We start from the raw sequence: 22,593 nt of genomic DNA, 5'->3' as shown, positions 1-22,593 counted from the left end.
AACTAGTGGGCGCTGGGAGGCTTATGTATGAGGGAATGGCTGCCGGGTGAGGCATGTAAGAAGATACACAAAACTTTCTTCCTTCCCAAGTCTTACCTCTCTTCCTCCTCCTACCTGCTCCTGCTATTTATCTTTGAACAACGTCGGCTGTAATAATTTGAGAACGACAAGTAAATTTTTCTTTGTATAATATTTAATTATTCACCCGTAAAGATACCTTTTAATTATACACGAACTAAACTACACGTAAATTTTATTCCGTAAATTATTTAATTCCTCCTTCCATAAAAGATACCTTGTAATTCTACACGAGTAGACCACATGACAAGATTTCATACACCAAAAATCTGAACAATCCCAGCAACACTATACTCAATCCCCCATAAAATTCCAAAACCCAAAACCAAGACATATAAATGATATACTCCTTACATAATACAAAATACATGAAAGAGCAGAGAGTAAACAAAAAGAAATTAAGAAACAGCTTCCGTGTGCTCAGCTCTACCCTTCCACCTACGCTGCCGCTATAAATACTCTGCCGCGTTTCTTTCTCGTTCCTCTCTTCTCCCATCTTCCTAGTCCAGCCTCCCAAATTGAAGAGTGTCAACAGTGCAGTAAAGGAACAACCGTGTACCGGACAAGGAACAGGAGTAATTGGGTTGTGCCGCTCGTCAAGGACCAAGAAGGACAATGTCGTCATCTATGGGCCGGAATGGGTTAACTAGTGGGCGTCGAGAGGCTTATATATGAGGGAATGGCTGTCGGGTGACGCATGTAAGAAGATACTTAGAACTTTCTTGCTTCCCAAGTCTAACCTCTCTTCCTCCTGCATGCTCCTACTATTCCTCTCTAAACAACTTCGGCTGTAATAATTTGAGAACGACAAGTAAATTTTCCTTTGTATAATATTTAATTATCCACCCGTAAAGATACCTTTTAATTATACACGAACTAAATTACACGTAAATTTTACTCCGTAAATTATTTAATTCCTCCTTCCATAAAAGATACCTTGTAATTCTACATGAGTAAACCAGGAGCACTACGTGACAGGGTTTCATACACCAAAAATCCCTACAATCCCAGCAAGCACTATACACAATCCCCCATAAAATTCCAAAACCAAAAACCAAGACATATAAATGATATACTCCGTATATAATACAAAATACATGAAAGAGTAGAGAGTAAACAAAAAGAAATTGCGAAGCAGCTTCCAAGCCGCGTGCTCAGCTCTGCCCTTCCACCTACGCTGCCGCTATAAATACCCTGTCGCGTTTCTTTCTCATTCCTCTCTTCTCCCATCTTCCCAGTCCAGTCTCCTAGGCAGAAGAGTGTCAGTAGTGCAGTAAAGGAACAACCGTGTACCGGACAAGGAACATGAGTAATTGGGCTGCGTCGTTCGTCAAGGCCCGGGAAGGATAATGTCGTCGTCTATGGGCCGGAATGGGTTAACTAGTGGGCGCAGGGATGCTTATGTATGAGGGAATGGCTACCCAGTGAGGCATGTAAGAAGATACGTAGAACTTTCTTCCTTCTGAATTCTTACCTCTCTTCCTCCTCCTACCTACTCCTATTATTCGTCTCTGAACAACTTCGGCTGTAATAATTTGAGAACGACAAGTAAATTTTCCTTTGTATAATATTTAATTATTCACCCGTAAAGATACCTTTTAATTATACACAAACTAAATTACACGTAAATATTACTACGTAAATTATTTAATTCCTCCTTCCATAAAAGATACCTTGTAATTCTACACGAGTAGACCAGGAGAACTACGTGGCAGGGTTTCATACACCAAAAATCCTAACAATCCCAGCAAGCACTATACTCAATCCCCCATAAAATTCCAAAACCCAAAACCATGCCATATAAATGATATACTCCGTATATAATACAAAATACATGAAAGAGCAGAGAGTAAACAAAAAGTAATTGCGAAGCAGCTTCCAAGCCGCGTGCTCAGCTCTGCCCTTCCAACTACGTTGCCGCTATAAATACCCTGTCGCATTTCTTTCTTGTTCCTCTCTTCTCCCATCTTCCCAGTCCAGTCTCCCAGGCAGAAGAGTGTCAGCAGTGCAGTAAAGGAACAACTGTGTACCAGACAAGGAATAGGAGCAATTGGACTGCGTCGCTCGTCAAGGCCTAGGAAGGACAATGTCGTCGTCTACGTGCCGGAATGGGTTAACTAGTGGGCACTGGGAGGCTTATGTATGAGGTAATGGATGTCGGGTGAGGCATGTAAGAAGATACGCAAAACTTTATTCCTTCCCAAGTCTTACCTCTCTTCCTCCTCCTACCTGCTCCTGCTATTCCTCTCTGAACCACTTTGGGTGTAATAATTTGAGAACGACAAGTAAATTTTTATTTGTATAATATTTAATTTTTCACCCATAAAGATACCTATTAATTATACACGAACTAAACTACACGTAAATTTCACTCCGTAAATTATTTAATTCCTCCTTCCATTAAAGATGCCGTGTAATTCTACACGAGTAGACCAGGAGGAATACGTGATAGGGTTTCATACACCAAAAATCCCAACAATCCCAGCAAGCACTATACTCAATCCCCCATAAAATTCCAAAACCCAAAACCAAGCAATATAAATGATATACTCCGTATATAATACAAAATACATGAAAGAACAGAGAGTAAACAAAAAGAAATTGCGAAGCAGCTTCCAAGCTGTGTGCTTAGCTCTGCCCTTCCACCTATGCTGCCGCTATAATTACCATGTCGCGTTTCTTTCTCGTTCCTCTCTTCTCCCATCTTCCCAGTACAGTCTCCTAGGCAGAAGAGTGTCAGCAGTGCAGTAAAGGAACAACCGTGTACCAGACAAGGAACAGGAGCAATTGGGTTGTGTTGCTCGTCAAGGCCCAGGAAGGACAATGTCATCCTCTATGGGGCGGATTGGGTTAACTAGTGGGCACCGAGAGGCTTATGTAAGAAGATACACAGACTTTCTTCCTTCCCAAGTCTTATTTCCACTACAGGAAACGCCTAAATTTTCGTAGGCCGATATATTTTCGTCGGCCGGCCCACGAAAATAGAAGGTTATTTTCGTCGGCCTTTGGGACTGACGAAAATGCGACCTATTTTCGTGGGTCAGGCTGTAGTTTCGTCAGCTTGCCGACGAAAATACGAAAGTTATTTTCGTCGGCCTCTAAACCGATGAAAATTGTCTGTATTTTCGTCGGTCTCCGCTCGGCCGACGAATATACGGTATTTATTTTCGTCGGTCTCCGCTCGGCCGACGAAAATAAACTTTGAACGGACCACTATTTTCGTCGGCCCCAATGAGGCCGACGAAAATAAAGGTCGTTATCTTCCATCCCGGCCTTCTCTCTCATCTCTCACGCGACCTCACTCTCTCACGAATCCGCCGCCGCAACCGCGCCGCGCGCCCGCTCGCCCGCAGCCGCGCCGCCGCGCACCCGCCCGCCCGCCCGCCCGCAGCCGCGCCGCCGCGCGCCCGTCCGCCCGCCCGCTGCGCCGCGCGCCCGCCGCCACGCCGCGTGCCGCACCCTCGCCGCGCCGAGCCGCCTACCCACGCCGAGCAACCGCACCATCGCCGCGCCGAGCAGCCGAGCAGCCGCACCCTCGCCTGGCACTTATTTTCGTCGGCCATCACCGGGCCGACGAAAATAGTCAGCCGACCATTGATTTTCGTCGGCCTCAAGAAAGCCAACGAAAATAGGTTATTTTCGTCGGTACTGCCTATTTTCGTCGAACTTATTTTCGGCGGCTATTTTCGTCGGTTTAGGCTTATTTTCGTGCATTTTTGGCCCACGAAAATTTAGGCGTTTCCTGTAGTGTTCTCTTACTACTCCTACCTGCTCCTGCTATTCCTCTCTGAACCACTTCGGTTGTAATAATCTGAGACTGGTGAACCTATTGGAGTTAACAATTGGTATCAGACGCCTACGATTCTCGACGGATTTTGTTTGGGGCGGAAGATCTGTTGACACTGGCTCATCACCCTCACTTCACTCGTCTTCGACGTCAGCAAGTGTTGATGAACCCCGACACGCAAGTCATCCTCGACGAGATTGCGCGGTGCTTCGCCGATCATGCGGCGAAGTGGGATCGGCGCTTGTTCGAGAAGGACTCTCGCTGGGAGCCAACGTTCACGGACTTCGCCAAGGACCAGAAAACTCGTGTTCAGGCGCTGAAGGATGCCTCTGGGGTGTTTGAGGAATGGTGGCTGAGCATGGAAGGAGTCATCGACGACTTGCGCCTCGAGGTGGGCAAGGTGTCCAAGCACTGGGAGCGGGCCGTCGTCGACAAATCCACAGCGATGACGGGTGTCCTTGCTCCGACACCTCCGGCTGTTGAGCGTCCATCTGCCGGAGCTATAGCTAACTCGCCCTGTGGGCATCGCTTCAAGATGCGCAACCGGGAGGATGGGTTTGGGTCGGTCACCACCCTTCTCCATCCCTCGGTCAAGGGTACATGCCTGCAAATTCCACCGTCTCCTTCTCTGTTGGGGGTGATTGTCATATGCATGAGTTTCCTGTGTCTGCACCACAATTTGTGAGTCACACGAGCGGCACCTCCAGTAGTCGTCTTCCAAAGTTCAATTTTCCTGTCTTTGATGGTGAACATCCGAAGTTGTGGATCAGGCGAAGTTATGACTACTTTGATATGTATTCAGTAGAAACACATTTGTGGGTGAAGGTAGCGTCGATGCATTTCACTGGATCTGCAGCATGTTGGTTGTCCTCCTTGGATGACAATTTTCAATCCTGGAGTTGGTCATCATTTTCTAAGATGGTGTTAGAGAGATTTGGTAAAGATGAGTATGAACTATTCATACGTAAGTTGTTTCACATTAAGCAAACCACGTCTATCTTGGAGTACGTCGACCAGTTCAATATGCTGGTGGACAATCTGGTGTCCTATGGGTGTCACACCGATCCCATGTATTTCATTCAGCGTTTTGTTGACGGGCTTCGGGAGGATATTCGTGCCGCTGTCATTGTACAACATCCCCCTTCCTTGGATACTGCTTGTGTGCTCGCTCTATTACAGGAGGAAGTGGCGGTACCTGTTAAATGCTGGGTTGCTCATCGGCAGGAATCGTCGTGGTGAGGCAAAGGGCCAGCCAAGGGCCCTTTCCCTCTGCCCTTACCACCGAGAGGGGAGAAACAACCTATTCTAGAAGATGATGGTCGCAAGGGGGAGCAGTTCCGTCCTCGTGTCATGGAGGACAAGTTGGCGGCGTTGCACGCTTATAGGCGAGCTCGAGGTCTCTACTATCGGTGTGCTGAAAAGTGGTCTAAGGATCATCAGTGTCCTCCCACAGTTCAGTTACATGCATTGCAAGAATTGTGGGACCTTTATTAGCTACAGGATGAAGAGACAACTCATATTCCTAACGGTGAACAACAGCCTGAAGATCAAGTGTTTGTGGCTGTTTCTATAGCAGCGGTTCACGGCATTGAACAATGCACACCATGAAGTTCACTAGATTTATTCAGAATAAGGAAGTGTTAGTATTGGTGGATTCGGGCAGTTCGCATTCCTTTGTCTCTTCTAAGTTGGCTGCTCAATTATCTGGTCTGTCTGAATTGACAAATCCTTCTATGGTTCAAGTGGATGATGGTGGTCGTCTACGCTGCTCACAACAGTTGTTGGGGGCTTCCTAGTCTGTCCAACAGTGCTCCTTTATTGCAGATTTTCATGTCTTGGGGTTATCCTCGTATGACTTGATTGTTGGTATGGATTGGTTGGCACTTCATAGCCCCATGAAGGTACATTGGTTGCATAAGTGGATGGTTATCACTTATCACAAATTGCCAGTACTTCTCCAAGGCTTGTCAGCGGCCTTTTTGCCAGGGTCAGTGGTTGAAGTGGCTATGGTGAGTATTGTAACCCCTTCTTTGGATGACTTGAATTTGCCGGTGTCAGTGCAGTCAGTGTTGAAAAAATTCGCTGAGGTATTTGCACCACCGAAAGGGCTGCCTCCTTCGAGGGCTTGTGATCACGTCATTCCTCTGTTGCCTTGAATGCTCAAACAGTTCATGTGCGGCCATATCGCTATCCTCCGGCTATTAAGGACGAAATTGAACGCCAAATTCTGGAGATGTTGTAGTCCGGGTTGATTCAACCGAGTTCGAGCCCATTTTCTTCCTCTGTATTGCTGGTCAAGAAAAAGGACAATTCATGGCGGTTTTGTGTTGATTTTCGTCACTTGAATGCTCGAACAGTGAAGTCCATATTTCTGGTTCCGGTGATTGAAGAGTTGTTGGATGAACTCGGTCAGGCTTCCTGGTTTTCCAGTTTGGACTTAACTGCCGGGTACCATCAAATTTTGTTGAAGTCTGATGATACTCACAAAACCGCCTTCCAAACGCATTCTGGGCATTATGAATTCCATGTGATGGCTTTTGGGTTGACAGGGGCACCAGCAACATTTCAGCGCACAATGAATGCAACTTTGGCCCCTTTGTTGCGTCGTTGTGCCTTGGTGTTCTTTGATGATATTCTTATGTATAGTGCAACTCTTGAAGACCATATTCAACATTTGTATGCGATGTTGCAGTTATTACTCAAGGATCAGTGGTGCATCAAGTGGTCCAAGTGCACGTTCGCTAAACCTCAACTCGCATATTTGGGTCATGTAATCTCAGCTGCAGGTGTGGCAACGGACCCTGGCAAAATTCAAGCAGTGGCCGAGTGGTCCACACCTATCAATGTGAAGGAACTACGTAGTTTTTTGGGGTTGGCCGGGTACTACAGGCGTTTTGTCCGGCATTTTGGTATTATAGTGAAACCACTTACATCCTTACTCAAGAAGGGGGCACTTTTCATTTGGACTCAAGATCATGAAGCTTCTTTCTAGGCTCTCGAGCAAGCTCTGGTAACAGCACCTGTACTGGCTTTACCAAATTTTTCTCTGCCATTTTGTTTGGAGACAGATGCAAGTGGACTGGGAGTCGGGGCTGTCCTTATGCAAGCAGGACACGCCATTGCCTACTTGAGTAAGGCATTGGGGCCGAAGTTGCAAGGCTAATCGACGTATGAGAAAGAATTTTTGGCTATCCTAGTGACTGTGGATCATTGGCGTCACTACTTACAATTGAAAGAGTTCCATATCCATACTGATCATCGTAGCTTGGTTCAGTTGGATGAACAGAGACTGAATACGCCCTGGCTAGGCTTAAGAAAATTTGTAGAGATACATACCCAACTTAAGCACGGTTTAAAAATGTTGAGCACCCTAGTATACAAGAATAACTCAAGATTTCTATTAAAAACTATATCTGTCCAAAACTTAGAAAATTAAGAAAGGCAATAGAAATTAATGAATAGAGGATGAACATATTTTTCCTAGTATACTTAAGTGATGAGGAACCTAGAAAAAAATACAGAGAACCAGAGTCCAAGAATAATCCAGGGTTAAATAATTTATTAGGCAACAAGGAAACAAGAAAAACCGTGATTAAAAATATAAGAACCATTTCAAAAATGGTAAGAAAAATTCAGTATACTCCTAACTACTAGGACACCACTACAAAAATAATAAACACCCAAACTCCTCACAATAAGTGAGCTAAACAATTCAAATATGGTTTTGGCCCATGTTCTAATTAAATCATAAGAAAGTCTAAAATTATGCAACAATAGGAAAATGAATTTTTACCAAATTATTGATGAAATAGATCACCAGAGAAAAATACAAAACCTATTCAAAATACAAGATAACACCCATTACCCCCTACCCCATGAAAAAGGCCATATAATCCGAAACTTTCTACCCCCTCTTTCCTTAAGCAAAAAGTTGCCAAATTCTAGAATGATTGCTCTTGCACAAAGAAGAAGATAGGAAAAATTAGAAATCTGTTGTTTGATATTTTTCAAGTATAGTGGTAGTAGAAAGCACCCCATTGGCCAAAAACTTTAGAAAATCACAGTAAAATGGCCAATAAGTATTAGTGGCTAAAATTTGGTACAAAGTCATGTTATTACACCTAAATGCCAGCAAAAATAAGCCTTAGGGAATAATTCATTGTTAGAGGAGAGTTGTAGTTCAAAGCACCCCCTCTGCCCTAAGATTTGATAATTTTGTACAAAGAGAACCCTTAACTTTTTGAGCTCAAATTTTTGAGACAGAGAGTTATACACCAGTGAGAAGCCACTGTAATTTTTGCAGAATGTTTGCAAAATTATAAAACTAGCTTGTAGTTCAAACCCACCTTAAAGGCATAAAAGAAAAGGAAAAGAAGAGGTAAATCAGAAAGAATAGTGAATCTCACCCCAATGAATACAGTTCGGAATCGTAATAAATTTTCACTAAAACATAAAAAGAAAAATCAGTGGAACACTAAAATAATCTGGTCATTCAACCTAACCAAACTTGACCCTAAATGGCTAAGTGTACCACCAAAATTTCCAGTAGTAAGATTAAGCCTTACCTTATTAATTTGATCATTCACCATCAATTTTTAATTGCTAAATTGCATATCATGCCATGCATGTATCTTACTCATTGCATTCATTAGATTGCAACCTTGCTGACGAAGAGTACGTGCTCATTCCCGAGCAAGGAGCTGTCCACGAGGAAGACCAGGAGCCAGCTCCCGAGCCTGCCACCGAGGATCTTCCCGTAGCCCCAGCATTTGAATGCAAGCCCCGGTTCTATGCATAACCAGTTTATATATGCTACTTTACTACACTTAATGTTTGTAGGATTGTAATGTGCACTTAAGTGTAGGAGTTGCTTGAAACCCTTAGTTGCACTAACTCAGGATTCCTTTTGAGATGGATACTAGTATGCTAGGTCGAGTAGCTGCTTTTCTAATTAGGATCTCGGTAGAAGTCGAGTGATTTTTCTAGCACTCGCGCGAGGTCAGGAATTGATTGTATTCATCTTGATAACGGGATCTATGATGGTCTATGGACTTGGATCCAGGGTGGATGCCTTGTCCATGAGACGAGAAAAAGAAACTAAGGATTAATGTGTGGAAACCTGAGTCAAGCATTTGAACGTACTAAACACATGTCGGGAAATATGGTAACCGGTAAACCTAGTACCTTAGTGAAGCCGGGCGCGGACTTTCCTCCTTACTTGTCCTGAGACTGGGTCTCTCATGCTAGTTATGGTGGGTACAAGTGCGGTCACTGCACAGCGGCAGCCGGGGTCAGTGGAGCATTGTATGCCAAAGCGATCCTGGCCGCGAACGGGGAATCGATGGGGACGATTGATATGTGTGGGGACAAAGTGCCCCTACATGTCGTGTGTTTAGGTTTACCTTGTAAGGTTTAAAAACTCGATTCGAATCGTCTGCTTCTCGCAGCTAATGAGACTACTTGACCCCTTGTACTACATCGAGTAAGAAGTGAAATGAGGCTTTACATGAGATAACATGTTGATTGTACTAAATGATTGCTACCATGTATGCTTAGAAGGAGCAAATTTAGCTAAGATTAATGATACTAGAATTGGAAAAGCTAAAATTCATTTTTAGACTCAGCTAGTGCTTTTGGCAAACCTAATCCCTCAACCAAACAGCTGCATGGTCTAGAGGTAGAGGAGTAGATTCCTCACACCGGGTAAGTCTAGCTGAGTATTAGTATACTCAGCCTTGCTTGTGGCACAATTTTTACAGGTACGCTTCAGGATATGGTTGCCGGTGTGGCTTGGCCTACCACCCTGCCACCGGGTTGGACGGTCAAGTGGGATGCTGCTCCAGCAGGAGAGGAGCAGGAGGAGTAGTGGGCTAGGCCTTGCCCTATTCCTCATCTTTCGACGTTATCGACTATCCGCTGCAATTTAGATTATGAACTTATTCAGTTTACTTGAAAAACTCCGATTCATTTAATAACTCCGGTACATTAATTTGATGTTTCCTGTTTTATTGTATTCCTCTGTGACTCACCATCGAGTGAGTTAGTGGTATTTGATCCTGGATAAGTGGATTTATCATACTAGATCTGAGGGACTGACGGGTTATTCCGATTTAAGTGTGTTGCGGCCTCTAAGGCGTGACTTGGGCACTTAAGCTGGAATAATTCGGGCTGCTCTGCCACAACAATGATCGAATTTGGGTGGGTAACAGTCCTGATTTGCAGCACAAGTTGATTCTTGCTTTTCACTCATCGGACGTTGGAGGGCATTCTGGTGTGCCAGTCACATATGCTATACTGAAACAATTGTTCGCCTAGAAGGGAATGAAACAAGTGGTGCATGAATTGGTGAGATCCTGTGTGATCTGTCAACAGGCCAAAGCTGATCGGGCCAAGTTGCATGGGTTACTACAACCTTTACCAATCCCTACTACATTGTGGGAGATTATATCCATGGACTTTATTGAAGCTTTTGCCCTCGGTGGTGGTGGACACTTTTACTAAATATGCTAATTTTCTACCCCTGAAACATCCATTCACAGTTGTGTCAGTGGCTAGACTGTTTCATGATCAGATTTATAAACATCATGGGCTTCCAAAATCGATCGTGTTGGATCGTGATAAAATTTTCCTCAGTCAGCTATGGAAAGAACTGTTTCGGTTGGCTGATGTCCGTCTGCATATGAGTTTGGCGTATCATCCCTAATCGGACGGGCAGACCGAGCGTGTGAATCAGTGTCTTGAGACCTGTTTTGCGCTGTTTTGTTCACGCTTGTCCTACTCAGTGGAGCCATTGGCTTTCGGTTGCCTAGTTTTGGTACAACTCATCGCAACACTCTTCCATTGGCGTGTCTCCTTTTGAAGCTTTATATGGGTGCAAGCCTCGACAGTTTGAGATTGCTCTGGATACTGTCATTCAGTCCTCAGATCTCGCTTCATGGTTACAACACAGGCATCTCATCTCTGATCTGGTCAGACAACATTTGGACCGAGCCAAACTTCGGATGAAGCGTCAAGCTGACAAAGGACGATCAGAACGATCATTTGCAGTTGGAGAGTGGGTTTTCTTGAAGTTGCAGCCGTATGTACAGTCCTCCGTCACTCAACGCTCTAGCCAAAAGCTGTCTTTCAAGTTCTTTGGACCATTTCAGATCAGCCGCCGCGTGGGGGAGGTTGCTTATGAGTTGCTGTTACCTCCCACTTCTAAAATTCATCCAGTTATTCATGTTTCACAGCTGAAGAAAACATTGGGATCTGGTTTTGTGGCATCTCCTTCACTGCCCACCGAAGACTACCAGTTCTGTATTCCTGATAAGATCCTTCAACGGCATACCGTGACTCATGGAACTACTCTGTGTGCTCAGGTGCTGATTCAATGGTCCCATATGCCTCCGGTGTTGGCTACTTGGGAGGATGAACAGGCCTTGCAATGCCGTTGTTTGGGGACAACCAACATTCAAAGTAGGAGGGGATGTCAGAAGTGCAATAAAGGAACAACTGTGTACCGGACAAGGAACAGGAACAATTAGGCTGCGTCGCTCGTCAAGGCCCAGGAAGGACAATGTCGTCGTCTATGGGCCGGAATGGGTTAAATAGTGGGTGTTGGGAGGATTATGTATGAGGGAATGGCTGCCGGGTGAGGCATGTAAGAAGATACACAGAATTTTCTTCTTTCCCAAGTCTTACCTCTCTTCCTCCTCCTACCTGCTCATGTTATTCCTCTCTGAACCACTTCGGGTGTAATAATTTGAGAACGACAAGTAAATTTTCCTTTGTATAATATTTAATTATTCACCCGTAAAGATATCTTTTAATTATATACGAATTAAACTACACGTAAATTTTACTCCGTAAATTATTTAATTACTTCTTTCATAAAAGATACCTTGTAATTCTACACAAGTGGACCAGGAGCACTGCGTGACAGGGTTTCATACACCATAAATCCCAACAATCCCAGCAAGCACCGTAAAATTCCAAAACACAAAACTAAGTCATATAAATAATATACTTAGTATATAATACAAAATACATGAAAATAAACAAAAAGAAATTGCGAAGCACCTTCCAAACCGCGTGATCAGCTCTGTTTTTTCGCCTACGCTGCTGCTATAAATACTCTGCTAAGTTTTTTGGCTCCGTATCAGGTGCACAAACGACGGCCCGTGCACAAATGCACAAAGCGCATCAAGTCCACACATCCGGCAACCAACGGCAGCTGGTCTTTTTTCAAAGAACCCCCGCGCAACCATCCCGTACGTGCTCGCCTTCCTTTTTTCAAAAACAGACCCGCGCGCCATCGAGGCTTCTCTTGTACGCATCGAGCGGTCGAGCCATCCCAAAAGCTGGGGCCACCGCCGCTCCGCCACGGCCGACCGCCGACCGGCGCCCCCGCCGACCGCCGCCCCTCCGACGACCATCGCTCCTCCGACCGCCGCCCACGCGGACGACCCAGCCGACTGGCGCCCACGCCGACCTCCGCCCAGCTGACTGCTGCTCACGCCGCCAAGCTCCGCCCACGCCGACCGCCGCGCACCGTCGCCGTGACAGTTGGCTAGGATTACTATGGTGTTTAGGCCTGCGACGGCTCTCCAACTGACAACGCTCCTCAACTGCGACGGCCATCCTCTGCGACTCCACTGCGTTCCCTCAAGGATTTCTGGGCTTGTCCACATATGCTGTGTTTTGTGTGTTGGTTCATGGATGCCAGTGATGCTTGTAAATAAAGGTTCATGGATTCTGGTGGTGCTTGTAAATACAAGTTCATGAATTGTGTTCATGCTTATAAAAAAAGCTTTTGAGCAAGGCATGAAATTTGTGTATTGCTCAGATTCATCTGACAATTGTAACTCTCAGACTCTCAGTGGTTATTCCTCTAGCAAGGCATGAAATTTGTGTATTGCCCAGATTCATCTTCCCAAAATTACTGACTTTACTTGCTATCCCAGTGGTTATTCTTCTAGCCTCTTTTTTATACAGAAACAGAACATACAGCTTACTGAACATTCAGAAGCAAAATTCAGACTTTGTAGCAAAATACAGAGGCAACATTCAGGATACATTCAGAAGCAAAATTCAGACTTTGGTAGCAAACCACATCAAATTAATCTAAAGAGGTGCCTCCATGTCTTTCCTCGCATTCTTTCCTTTGCGAGACTTCGGTAGTTCTTTAGCCCTCTTGATTCTTTTACTCCTACCCTTTGATCGAACATCATTTGGAGGGTGTATTTGTATGTCTGCTGGAATTTTGCAACCAATAAAATTCTCATATTCTTCTTGTGTAGGCTGCACCATGCTAGATACAATGTGTCCCAAAGATTCACCTATGTTCAGCACACTTGATACTAAGAAATCCATGGCTTCATTTGAACTTTTTGCTCTTTGAATCGCCTCTTCTATCTTGTTTCTTACCACTGTTATCTTTTTCCTTTTTTCCGCTTCATTAGCGTCTTCGGGCTTCTCTTCCAATAGGTTGCCATCATCATCATACACACACTCTCTAAAGTAACATGTAAAAAAAGATCGAGTAAGAGGGTGTAAAATAGGATGTGAAAATTATTACTTTTACCTTTTGCATCGTGTTTCCCATCTCTTCAAAATATAAGATGAAGGTAGCTCATATAGCTTTTCACCTCGCATTGCCAAAATGATATGGCAACATGGAATTCCTATCTTTTCAAACAGTTTGCACGAACAACGTCCAAAAATATTTGATGTGCACCACTGAACCACTCTATCCCTCATAGACCCATCACTAACTACAACAAACTTAACAGCATCTTGTTGTGTAGTTCCTAGAACAGAGCAATGGTCTCTAGCAGCAATCACCTCTTCCTGAAATATTTTGAACACTTTATGTGTGTACAATATGCTTGCTTGTTTCTCTACCACCCATGGGGTACGCAAGACAGGTGTGCTATGTATACTAATATGATCAGCCTTCAACTCCTCATGTCGTTGGCATTCCAAGGCCGTATCAAATCTAAGCCAAAACTCAACAAAACATAATTTGCGGTGTATAAAGCGATTGAAGAATGAATTTGCGCTTTCAGATCTTGAAGTAGTTCTAAGGACTCCTGCAAGAGGTGTATCCATAAAGAACGCTGGAATCCATGACTCACGAATTTTATATCTATTAGCTAACCATTCATTGCTCTCAAGACCATAAGCATCCATGAGAGCATTCCAGCGCATCTCAAATTCTTCTGGAGTTTCTGAGCCCCATACACAAGTGTTCAAAGCATCCCAAAACTCCTTGTCATGACTTGTTGGATGACCCACCTTCTCAGAAACCTTCTCCATAATGTGCCACATGCAGAGCCTATGAATTGTATCTGGGAGAGTGGTTCTAATTGCTGATTTTATACTAGCATCTTCATCTGTTATGATAAGTCTTGGGGCTTTCCCCCCCATTGCCACCAGGAAAGTCCGAAACAACCACTCATAGGACTCAATCTTCTCATTTGCTAGGAAAGCAGCTCCGAAAAAAACACTTTGCATATGATGGTTCACACCGGTAAAAGGTGCAAATTTCATATTGTATTGGTTTGTGCTATATGTTGCATCAACCGATACTAAATCACCAAAGTGAGTATAATTCTTTCTACATGTAGCATCAGCCCAGAATATATACACTAACTTTCCATGCTCATCCACAGCAAAATCATAGAAGAAGGCCGAATTTGCCTCTTTCTTCCTCTCCATCTGTGCCACAAATAACTGAGCATCTGCATTCTTTATTTTCTCCCTAAGTCCCCGATAGTAGTTCTGAAGATCCCGCTTCATACATCCAATATTATCGAAACCATCGCTTACTTGTAAAAGTCTATATGCTTGTGATGTACCAATACTTGCTTTATGGCACGTGAATAAAGTAGTCTTGGCTCTTTGACAGATTGTTCGGTTTGATCGGAGAAAAGGAATTTTATCTGGTGAGACTAGACCATGGTTATGCTCCTCTACAAATGAAGCGATATAATACCTCTTGTCCTGACCCAACCTCACATATACACGTGCATTGCATCCACATCTTGTTTCAAAGTGCTTCTTTTGGTTTTTTGCTTCAGCACATCTCCTTGTGAATCCTTCCCTAGAACACACAAACCTCTTATGCTCAACCACATCATTTTTCTTGCCTTGAGCTCCTATACGAACCGAAAACCCACATTCATGTGCATATGTCTTGTAGAATCCTTCTAATTCATCAAGACTATCAAATGACATTCCGATCACTGGTTTCAAACTATGCTCGCAATCAGGTACAAACGATGACGACGACTGCCATGAAAAAAATAAATGACTTATCATGTCTAAATACGCAGCTCATAATAAACAAAAAGTACACAAAATTGATCATGAAAAATAAATGACTGATCACGAAAAAAACAAATTCCTCACCGATGTACAATGGAATTGATCCTTTTTGGGTGTACTAAATCCATATGAAGGATCAACACGTTCTGCTGCTAGAACATGATCATGTACAGGAGCTTCCGCTTGAACAGAATTATGGATAGGAGCATCCGCTTCAACAGGATCATGGGCAGGTTGTACGTGAGCGTCGGCTTTAAGACCATCGAATTCAACGTGAGCATCGTCTTGAAGACCACTAGAGCCAGGTATCCCTCGCTCGTCCATGGCAGTGAGGAGTGCCATCAAGCTGCCACTAGGGCAGAGTGGCGGTGGCTCCTCCATGCCCCTACGGACACGATTTTGCCACGGCGGCGGCGGTACGCGATGAGGCCGAGCGACGGCGCGCGACGACTGCGGCGGTGGCGGCACACGATGGGGCTGAACAGGGGCACGCGATGGGGCCGAGCAGGGGCGCGCGACGACTGTGACGGTGGCGGTAGGCGAGGAGTCGCTGGCGTACAAGAGAAGCCTCGATGGCGCACGGGTCTGTTTTTGCAAAAAGGAAGGCGAGCACGGGATGGTTGCGCGGGGGGTTCTTTGAAAAAAGACCAGCTGCCGTTGGTTGCCGGATGTGTGGACTTGATGCGCTTTGTGCATTTGTGCACGGGCCGTCGTTTGTGCACCTGATACGGAGCCAAGTTTTTTTCTCGTTCCTCTCTTCTCCTGCTTTCTAAGTCCAGTCTCCCGGGCAGAAGAGGCACGAGAGGAAGGTGGGGAAGGAAACCACAGCCGCTTCTGGCGGGCGCTCACCCTGCCCCTTCCACCTCGCCTCGCCTCGCAATGGAGGTTTCCAGGTGGACCCCGGCGGCCGGCCTCCTGCTCCTGTTGCTCCTCCCGCTCGCGGCCACCCCGTCACGCGCCGCCACGATGGCGAGATCGCCGTCGTCGTCCACTGCCGTGTTCCAGCTCCAGGGAGACGTATACCCCACCGGGTACGCTGGTCGACGTTCTCTCCTTTGTGTACCCTGATCGAAGCCCGATTGTAGTATTGGAGCCAATCAGCACGGCCGCTCGCTCGTGCGAGGTGGGAAGGGATTCGCCGGTAAATTCGAGTTCTTGCCATTCGATTAGATGCCCGATTCGGACCTTTTTGCTGGAGCAGTCGTTGTGCCTTCTTGCTTAATCAGTTGCGGCCGCGCCTGGCGGTTTGGGGGCTTTTTCTCGCGGAATGCAGGGCATCGTCGCCTCCGTCGCGCCGCGGGCGTCGGCCTTGTCTGACCAAGTCGCCGGTCGAATCGCGAATTTTACCTTTTGACTCTGTTCCCCTTTCTTGCCTGTGCTTGTACAATCCTACGGATTTTTCCCTATCTCTGTCTCTCACTTTTCGTAGCTTCTCTTTTTGCCGTTTTCACCTGCACGTCATAGCATCACAAGTTACTCTTCACTGCAACAAAATGCCACCGCAAGCGAGGCCTTTTCGCGAACACTTTTACCCCTACCGAAATTTCCTCGTTTCCTCTGTTTTTTTTTTTGGTTCCGCTGCCTTTGCTTGCTCTTTGTTTCACAGTAATAACTCCAAATTCTCCACTCTTCTAATAAAAGAAAACAGGAAAAAAAACAATCTTCTGTTTCGTTTTTATCATGTAGTACCATCAAAGTTTATAAGGACTTGAGAATCCACTTGACACTTGTATACAAACCTTGACCATTTTCCACTCCATCTGCAGCCACTACTATGTCACGATGAACATTGGGAACCCAGCGAAGCCCTACTTCCTGGACGTGGACACTGGCAGCGATCTCACCTGGCTGCAGTGCGACGCACCCTGTCGGAGTTGCAACAAGGTAGTCTTCAGGGTTGTCGATTGCCATAACTCTAGTCTTCCTTTGTTTATGCAGAAGAATCTTGGCCTGGTCCTTGATGTTGCGTTCCTGATTGTTGCAGGTGCCACATCCCTTGTATCGACCAACGGCAAACCGCCTTGTACCGTGTGCAAACGCACTCTGCACTGCACTTCACAGCGGACAGGGCTCTAATAACAAGTGCCCTTCACCAAAACAATGCGACTATCAGATAAAGTACACCGACAGTGCATCTTCTCAGGGTGTGCTGATCAACGACAGCTTCTCACTGCCCATGAGATCCTCCAACATTCGTCCTGGCCTCACATTTGGGTACAATACTTAACGTTGTCTGATGAATGACACTGGATTCAGCTGTTAACGGTTAATTTTGTTTGCGCAGCTGTGGATATGACCAGCAAGTGGGGAAAAATGGCGCTGTGCAGGCAGCGATTGACGGCATGCTTGGGCTCGGGAGGGGATCAGTTAGCCTTGTTTCACAGCTCAAGCAGCAAGGGATCACCAAAAATGTCGTCGGCCATTGCCTAAGCACGAATGGAGGGGGGTTCCTCTTCTTTGGGGATGATGTTGTGCCTTCATCACGTGTAACTTGGGTGCCGATGGCTCAGAGGACATCTGGGTACGCATCTTTTCAGCTGGTGTTTGTATCGCTATTACATTGTATTTTTCGTGGACGCTTCTTAATTTTGACAAGGATCAAGAAAAGGCATAGGTTATCCATATTAGTATTTGATTGCTGCAAGTTATTACCCTTTTGTTCTCTATGGATTGAAAGACTAACTTTCCGCATCAATTTCCTCGACAGCTCAACGATGTTATTACTTTGCGAACAATCTATACTCCTGTTTACCATTTCCAGTCCATTTCAAGCTTTCGATGATAGTTTACCAAATTAATGGTCATTCTCTAAAAATACTACAAGCTTTCCCTTGTTTGTTAAAATTTATGAACTCAAGCTAACTAGCTAAGTGTACCACCTGGAGTGAATAATGAGAAGTCCAAATGTACAGTATGGATGATCCTATACGAAGGACTTGTATATAATGGCATCTTTAAGTTTTCTTTCGATTTTTTTTTTAAATTTTGTTTGATGTACGCATTTGTAGGAACTACTACTCACCTGGCTCAGGAACACTGTACTTCGATAGACGTTCACTAGGCGTGAAGCCAATGGAGGTGGTATTTGACAGTGGTAGCACCTATACTTATTTTACTGCTCAACCATACCAAGCTGTTGTTTCTGCGGTATGTTTCAACCACGATTTGTTCTGATTTCCATGATTTTTGTCAAGAAACAACACTGAACTTTTGATACCCTGGCCTTGCAGCTCAAAGGTGGTCTCAGCAAATCACTTAAACAGGTGTCAGATCCCACTCTGCCTCTGTGCTGGAAAGGGCAGAAAGCATTCAAATCTGTGTTTGACGTCAAGAATGAATTCAAGTCAATGTTTCTGAGCTTTGCCAGTGCCAAGAATGCCGCCATGGAGATCCCACCTGAAAACTACCTCATTGTCACAGTAAACTCTTGGCACTCAATTGACTAACCAGCAGTTTGAACAACATTTGTTTTGAGAACAAAATGATGGCTAAATTGTCTTCTTACATGTTTGTACCAGAAAAATGGAAATGTGTGCCTGGGCATTCTTGATGGAACGGCTGCCAAGCTGAGTTTCAACGTAATTGGAGGTACAGAGTGCAGTCATACAGTACAAAATTCTGAGATTTGGGGGCAATGCATCTTTGGTGTACTAATATGACTTGACCTTTCTTTTGTAGACATCACGATGCAGGATCAGATGGTGATCTATGACAACGAGAAATCGCAGCTGGGATGGGCGCGTGGGGCATGCACTAGGAGCGCCAAGTCTATTCTGTCTTCCTTTCCCTGAGCTCAGTTCTATGTACTTCTGATAGAGTTTAAGAAAATCACTATATCAAACCTCCTCGCAATGCATGAATTTCCTAACTGAAGAGGGAGGGAGAGAGAGAGAGAGAATGTTCCTGTTTATGTAGAGATGGAGTCCAAAATTTGTGTGCCTGATGAGTTCTTCCCCATATGATATTAACTGAAATAGTATATCAATTGAATGTATTACATTTTAAGTTTTAATTCATCGTATCTTAAGAGATAACAAAAAGAGTGCAATAAGAAGATTTAGAAAATAACAGAACTTTCTCTTTTGTATGTTTTAACATAAGATAATTTAGAAGTTAAAATTCAATATATTGAAAGAGTATATAATAAAGTACATCTATAATTTTTTAGATTTTTTATGACTTTGTACTTTAATTGCATGACAATTGCACAATGCCTTATTCCTTAACTGAAAGCCATTATGGAGTCCAATTTTGAAATAATGACACAAGACGATTGCACAATGCCTTATCCCTTAACTGAAAGCCATTATTATAGAGTCTAATTTTGAAACAATGATACAAGACAGCTGCTTATTTCAATATTCCAATCATTTTCCTTCCGTCCCCTTTTATAGTCCAAGGAGGTGCGGTGATTAGGAAAAGCTTATTTAGGTGTCAGATAGATAGAAATGGAGATCAACTTAAAAGAACCCCTCCTAAAATCAAGAAGATCCATCTCTGTTTACATGTGGACTCCATCATAGATCGGGATGTATAGTTGTTACAAAGATAGTGTCCTTATCATAAATCATCATCTTTCCTTATATGTCGATGCATGCTGATCTTGTTCTGACATGTGGGTTGAATCCCTTGATGTTCGAGTCTAAGTCCCTGCGCTGAGTTCGAGTTAATTAGTTTGAGTCCGACTCTCTAGGCTGAGTTGGGTATCCCTAGTATATTTCATTAATAGTTATGTGGATCATCAGACATCATAACACTTAATCGAATGGGCCACAGTCTATTTTCCTTGCAAACTCCCCTTTTCGTTCATTAATGACAATACAACCAAAGCAAGCAAATAATCAAATACATAAAGTAAAAATGCAATCTACTTGCTAGGATGCATGTGTAAAGACAAGATTCATATGATACAAAAAGATACCAAATGAAAGTGTACACATTTAAAGTTCTTACCTATTGCAAATTATCCCCATAATATGGGGCTCTAGACTTAAGCCTCCTCTAACTCCATAAACCACATCCTTCCTATCATGGAACAAAACCAGTAAAGAAACCACTTGAAAGCTTTTGAAAATTTAACAAGAGTGGTTTGGGTATTTGATAAGATTTGGGCTTGATTTTGGTCCTTGAATTCTCTCCCTTTGGAATTAAACACCAATAAAGAAGACTATAAAGCACTTAAGAAGGGTCAAAAACTTGTGGTCCCTTAAAACATTTTCTCCCATAGAGAAAGTTCTCCCCCTTTGTTGAACAATCTCCCCCAATGTGAAAAAGATGCCCCCTATTAGAAAACTACCCCTTTTTTGAAAAGAATCTCCCCTTCAGAGAAAAATAAAATTTGAAGTAAAGGAGTGGACCACAAAAGATTTTTTTGACATAAGCATTATATAGATTAGACTCCCCTTTATTTGTTCATAATTATGAGTAAAATAATATAGCATGGATATCATGTGAGCAGGAAACTTTATGCAAAATTGGGGACAGAATAATTGCTAATAAGTAATTGTACTCTATATAAATGGAGAAAGCATGTATAAGATGGTAAAAGATTTTGGTACCAATTTTGATACCAATCGCAAGATGATATCAATTTGTAGTGGAAGCACATTGCTTTTCTTTAAGGATTCCATTTTCCTTCAATAAGACTACTACACACATGGTGAACTTATAAAGTGTATTGAGAGTTGCCTAGAGGGGGTGAAAAGGCAACACCTATATTTTCACAACTTGAAACAAACTTGAATCCCAAATTAGATGTTAGCTAAAGATCTAGATCAAATAGAGTAAGGACGGAGGGAAGTTCTTGCACTTGATGCTCTTATTGATTGAGGAATTAATACAAGAGCAATATCACAAGTGAAGCTATAACAAGAATTTAGAGTGAGAGTGAAACTCGCCTAGAGGGGGTGCATAGGCGAAACCTGAAAATTATAACTTTAAACCCGGACTTGATCCCTTGATTAGCGGTTAGAACAAGATGAACAATTATCAGAGTATAAAACTAAGTCCTTTGCTTGCAAAGAGTATTGCTTTCAAAGAATGCAGAATTAACAAAAACAACACAAATAAAATATCTACGAAGAATAAAGCAAGAGGGCTTATATAAGAAGAGAAATAACACAAGTTCTTTCTTGCAAGGCGTTGCTTCTATATATGAGAAATTGACTTGAAGCAACACAAAGTAATATCAACAAGGAATAGTGCAAGAGAACTTATAGAGGGAGAAAACAAACAAATCACAAGCAATAAACACAAGTGACACGGGTGATTTGTTTTACCGAGGTTCGGTTCACCAAGAACCTAATCCCCGTTGAGGATTCCACTAAGTACGGGTCTTTTTCAACCCTTTCCCTCTCTCCAACGGTCACCAAGACCGGCGAGTGTTCCTTCTTCTTTGTCAACAAAAGACTAAAGTCTCCGCAAGGCCAACCACAAATATAAGGGGCTCTTGCTATCTTTACAATGAATGGGAGTCAAAACTCCACGCTCAAATGATCACAAGTGGTAGCACACACTTTCTCTCAATGATTCTCACAAGGCACTATCGCTAAACACACACGAGTAGCTCTTTCTTGCTTGATCTCTCTTTTGTGGCACTTGTGAGGCTTTGATGTGGCCCAACTCTTGTGTATGAGATGTCTCAATGAATAGAGGTTGTTGGGATGGCTTGGATATGTCTACTATATCCCTTGATATGTTGCTTGAGCTCCCACCATTTGAAATGGCCAGTTGGGGTGTTATTTATAGGCCCCAACCCCATTTCTAGCTGTTGGACAGAAAGCAGCAGCTTTCTGTCGACGGGCACACCGGACAGTCCGGTGCCCACCGGACAGGGCACTGTTCAGTGTCCGGTGCCTGTCATGTCAGTCGACTGTTGGGGTCTGTAGCAGTCGACTGTTGGGTCTGACCGCAACTCAGACTGTGCAGTGCACACCGGACAGTCCAGAGCCTTGGCCTCGTCAGTCGATCTTTGAGGTCTACGACAGTCGATCGTTGGATCTGACCGTTGCCAGACTATCTGGTGCACACACCAGATAGTCTGGTGCCACAGCCCGAGAGTGTCCGTTGTGGGCCTCTCTATGTAGACTACCAAATGTCCCATCGAATAGTCTGGTGCACACCGGACATGTGACTGTTCACTGTCCGGTGCACCACCGTGCGCTGGTTGACTGCCCTTTTCTTGGATTTCTTCGTTGGTTCTTTTGGGCTTCTTTTGTTCTTGAGTCTTAGACTTCTCTGCTTCTTTTTATGTCTTCTTTTGAGGTGTTACATCCTCATTGCCTTAGTACAATCCTCTTTGCATCCTATGAACTTCAAACATAAACACTGGCAAACACATTGGTCCACAGCCTGTGTTGAATAGATTCCTCGAGGTATTTAGAACTTATCCAAAGAGTAGAACTATTGGTAGTTCATCT

At 44.0% G+C, this 22,593-nt stretch overlaps 1 protein-coding gene across 1 annotated transcript; it reads left to right on the top strand.

Moving 5' to 3' along the window:
- Positions 1-15,894: 15,894 nt before the first annotated feature.
- On the top strand, positions 15,895-19,187 carry LOC542088 (aspartic proteinase Asp1). The gene is made up of 8 exons (NM_001305850.1): positions 15,895-16,206; positions 16,942-17,059; positions 17,160-17,389; positions 17,460-17,696; positions 18,184-18,322; positions 18,406-18,594; positions 18,694-18,763; positions 18,854-19,187. The coding sequence occupies exons 1-8, from the start codon at positions 16,055-16,057 to the stop codon at positions 18,964-18,966; spliced, it is 1,248 nt and encodes a 415-aa protein (NP_001292779.1). The 5' UTR covers positions 15,895-16,054; the 3' UTR covers positions 18,967-19,187.
- The last annotated feature ends 3,406 nt before the right edge of the window (positions 19,188-22,593 follow it).

This window comes from Zea mays, chromosome 2, assembly GCF_902167145.1.
Source record: "Zea mays cultivar B73 chromosome 2, Zm-B73-REFERENCE-NAM-5.0, whole genome shotgun sequence".
Classification (NCBI taxonomy): domain Eukaryota; kingdom Viridiplantae; phylum Streptophyta; class Magnoliopsida; order Poales; family Poaceae; genus Zea; species Zea mays.
This window is presented reverse-complemented; position numbering and strand designations above follow the sequence as displayed.